The 3,969-nt window shown below is 38.3% G+C and overlaps 1 protein-coding gene across 1 annotated transcript; it reads left to right on the top strand.

The window, feature by feature from the left end:
• The first annotated feature begins 1,856 nt into the window (after window positions 1-1,856).
• On the top strand, window positions 1,857-2,675 carry LOC121495753 (mediator of RNA polymerase II transcription subunit 4-like). The gene is given in 1 exon segment (XM_041763660.1): window positions 1,857-2,675. A coding segment is annotated over 1 exon segment (819 nt).
• The last annotated feature ends 1,294 nt before the right edge of the window (window positions 2,676-3,969 follow it).

The raw sequence follows: 3,969 nt of genomic DNA, 5'->3' as shown, positions 1-3,969 counted from the left end.
GGAAAAATTTTCTTAAATGAATAGTGTTGGAAAAAGTGGACAGCAATATGCAAAAGAATGAAACTAGATCACTTTCTTACACCATATGCAGAAATAAACAAAATGGATTAAGGACCTAAATACGATATCTAACACCATATAAATTCCAGAAGATAGCACAAGCAAAAATTTCTCTGACATCACTATAGCAAAATTTTTCTAAATATGTCCTAAGGCAAGGGAAACAAAAGCAAAAAATAAGCTATTGGGACTACACCAAAATGAAAATTTTCTGCACAGGAAGAGTAACAATCAACAAAACTGAAAGACAATATACTGAGAGAAAATATTTGCAAACGATATACCTGATAAAACTTTAGTATCCAAAATATACAAAGAATTTATAAAATTCAACACAAACCCAATTTTAAAATGGGCAGAAGATATGAATAGATATTTTTACAAAGAAAATGTGGCCAACAGATGCATGAAAAGATGCTCAATATTACTCTTCATCAGGGAAATGCAAACCAAAACCACAATGAGATATCATCTCATCCCTGTCAGAATGGTTAAAATCAACAACACAAGAACTAACAGATGTTGGTGAGGATGTGGAGAAAAAGGAACCCTCTTGCACTGTTAGTTGGAATGCGAACTGGTGCAGTCAGTCTGGAAAACAGTACAGAGGCTCCTCAAAAAATTAAAAATAGAACTACCTTATACTCCAGCAATTGCAGTACTAGGTATTTACTCAAAAAATTAAAAATATTAATCCAGGGGCAGCCCTGGTGGCTCAGCGGTTTAGCACCATCTTCAGCCCAGGGCGTGATCCTGGAGACCCAGGATCGAGTCCCACATTGGGCTCCCTGCATGGAGCCTGCTTTTCTCTCTGCCTGTGTCTCTGCCTTTCTCTCTCTCTCTCCCTGTCCCATGAATAAGTAAAATCTTTAAAAAATATATTAATTCAAAGGGATACATGCACCCCCATGTTTATAGCAGCATTATCTATAATAGCTAAACTATAGAATCAAACCATGTCCATTGACTGATGAATGGATAAAGAAGATATAGTGTGTGTGTATGTATATACATATACATATGTATATAGTGGAGTATTTCTCAACCGTAAAAAATAATGAAATCTTGCTCTTTGCAACTACATGGATAGAGCTAGAGTATTAACAAGTACCATGTAATTTCACTCATATGTGGAATTTAAGAAATAAAACAAATGAGCAAAGGGAAACAAAAGAGAGAAATAGAGGCAAACCAAGGAAAAGATTCTTAACTATACAGAACAAACTGATGGTTACCCGAGGGCAGGTGAGCATGGGAATGGGTTAAATAGGTGATAGGGATTAAGTGCCCTTGTTGTACTGGGCACTGGGTGTTGTATGGCAGTGTTGAATCACTATATTGTACACCTGAAACTAATATTACACTGAATACTAACTGGGATTCCAACAAAAATTTCAATAAACATAACCCAAATAAGTGTTGGCGAGGATATGGAGAAAAAGGATCCCTCATGCAGTGTTGGTGGGAATGCAAACTGTTGCAGCGACTGTGGAAAACAGTATGGAGGTTTCTCAAAAAATTAAAAGTAGAATTAACATATGATCCAGTAATTGCACTACTGGGTATTTGCCCAAAGAATACAAAAACAATAATTCAAAAAGATATATGCACCTCTATGTTTATTGCAGTATTACTTAAGAGAGCCAAAGCATGAAAGCTGTCCAAATGACCATAGATAGATGAAGGGACAAAGAAGAAGTGGTGCATATATGGAATACTATTCAGCTGTAAAAATGAATGAAATCTTGCCATGCACAACAACATGGATAGAGCTAAAAAGTGTGCTGGCGAGCAGCATGGCTGCGGCCTCGGGTGGGGAGAAGGAGAAGGAGCGGCTGGGGGCGGGGGGCGGCTAGGGCGCGGCGGGCGGGAACAGCACGCGGGAGCGGCTGCTGTCTGCGCTGGAGGATCTGGAGGTCTTGTCGAGAGAACTTATAGAAATGCTGGCAATTTCAAGAAACCAAAAGTTGTTGCCGCCTGATGAGGAAAACCAGGTCCTGGAGTTGTTAATTCACAGAGATGGAGAATTTCAAGAACTGATGAAGTTGGCACTTAATCAGGGAAAAATCCATCATGAAATGCAAGTTTTAGAAAAGGAAGTGGAGAAGAGGCACAGTGGTATTCAGCAACTACAGAAACAGCTAAAGGAAGCGGAGCAAATACTGGCAATAGCTGTTTACCAAGCAAAAGAAAAACTCAAATCAATAGAAAAAGCAAGAAAAGGTGCCATCTCCTCTGAAGAAATAATTAAGTATGCACATAGAATAAGTGCAAGTAATGCTGTGTGTGCTCCACTGACCTGGGTTCCAGGGGACCCACGGAGACCATACCCAACTGATTTGGAGATGAGAAATGGATTATTGGGTCAAATGAACAATCCTTCCACGAATGGTGCAAATGGTCATTTACCAGGGGATACACTTGCAGCAGGCAGAATGCGGGATGTCCTTGCTCCGCAGTACCCATGGCAGTCAAATGACATGTCAATGAATATGTTACCACCAAATCACAGTAATGACTTCTTGTTGGAACCTCCGGGGCATAATAAAGAAAATGAAGATGATGTAGAAGTTATGTCAACAGACTCCTTGAGCAGTAGCAGTGACTCTGATTAAAAACATAAAAGACAATTTATACAGAATTGAATATCATGGGGAACACTTGGGTGGCTCGGCTGAGCGTCAGACTCTTGATTTTGGCTCAGGTCGTGATCTCAGGGTTGTGAGGTTGAGCCTCGTATCTGGCTCTGTGCTAGGCATGGAGTCTGCTGAAGATTCTCTGAAGATTCCCCCTGCCTCTCTCCTTCTCTAAAAACCAAACAAAACAGAATCGAATGCTGTAGAATTCTGTTTCTAAAACTATTGTAAACCTGTAAAAAATAGCCAGGTAATACTGGCTATAGTGGAATGGTGCGGCCCATCAAGAATCACTGGACTTTTCTTTTAAAAGCCAAAAATCATGGTTTCAGTTCTAAACCACTAAATAAATATTTAAAGAATAATCCAAATTTATTGTTGGGAAAAAAATTACTCAGTGCTGTTCTATGCTGTTATATTCCAGTTATGTTGGACTTGTACATAGTAGGTCTGGAAATACACGCTGAGGGAAGTGACTGCTGTACATACACTAATCAGCCCCTGGAATTAGTTAGAAAAGCATTTTAAATAAGGGCAGTGGATCACTGAATGTCTATCGTATCTCAGAATAACAAAACCCTCATTTTAAAGTGAAGGCTGGTAGCTTCAGTCACAGTAACGGGGGAAATTGTCTCAATTTGTACTATCTGTAATTATTGTAAGTTTTGTAAATAAACTCACTTTTTTGTAAAAAAAAAAAGTATTATGCTAAGTGAAACAAGTCATTCAAAGACAAAAACCATATGATTTCACTCATATGTGGAATTGAAGAAACAATAAAAATTAGGGGGAAAAAGAAACAAAGCAATAAACAGACTCTTAACTATAGAGAACAAACTGATGGTTTACCAAGGGAGGAGGGTGGTGGTTGGGTGAAATAGATGATGGAGATTAAGAGTATCCCCAAGATACTCATCATGGGAACTGGTTAATGGATTGAATTGTTGAAATACTATATGGTAAAACTGTAATCATCAAGATAGTATGGTACTGACATAAAAATAGACACATACAACAATGAAACAGAATGGAAAACCCTCAACTCTATGGCGAACCAATCTTTCACAAAGAAGAAAGGATATCCAATGGAAAAAAGTCTCTTCAACAAATGGTGTTGGGAAAACTGGATAGCTACATGTAAAAGAATTAAACTGGGTCATTTTCTTACACCATACAAAAAATAAATTCAAAATCGATGAACTACCTAAATGTGAGACAGAAATCCAGCAAAATCCTAGAGTAGAACACAGGAACCAATCTATTGACCTAAGCT

Source organism: Vulpes lagopus, chromosome 7 (assembly GCF_018345385.1).
Source record: "Vulpes lagopus strain Blue_001 chromosome 7, ASM1834538v1, whole genome shotgun sequence".
Lineage (NCBI taxonomy): Eukaryota > Metazoa > Chordata > Mammalia > Carnivora > Canidae > Vulpes > Vulpes lagopus.
Note: the sequence above shows the minus strand (reverse complement) of the source record. Positions and strands in the feature narration are given on the sequence as shown.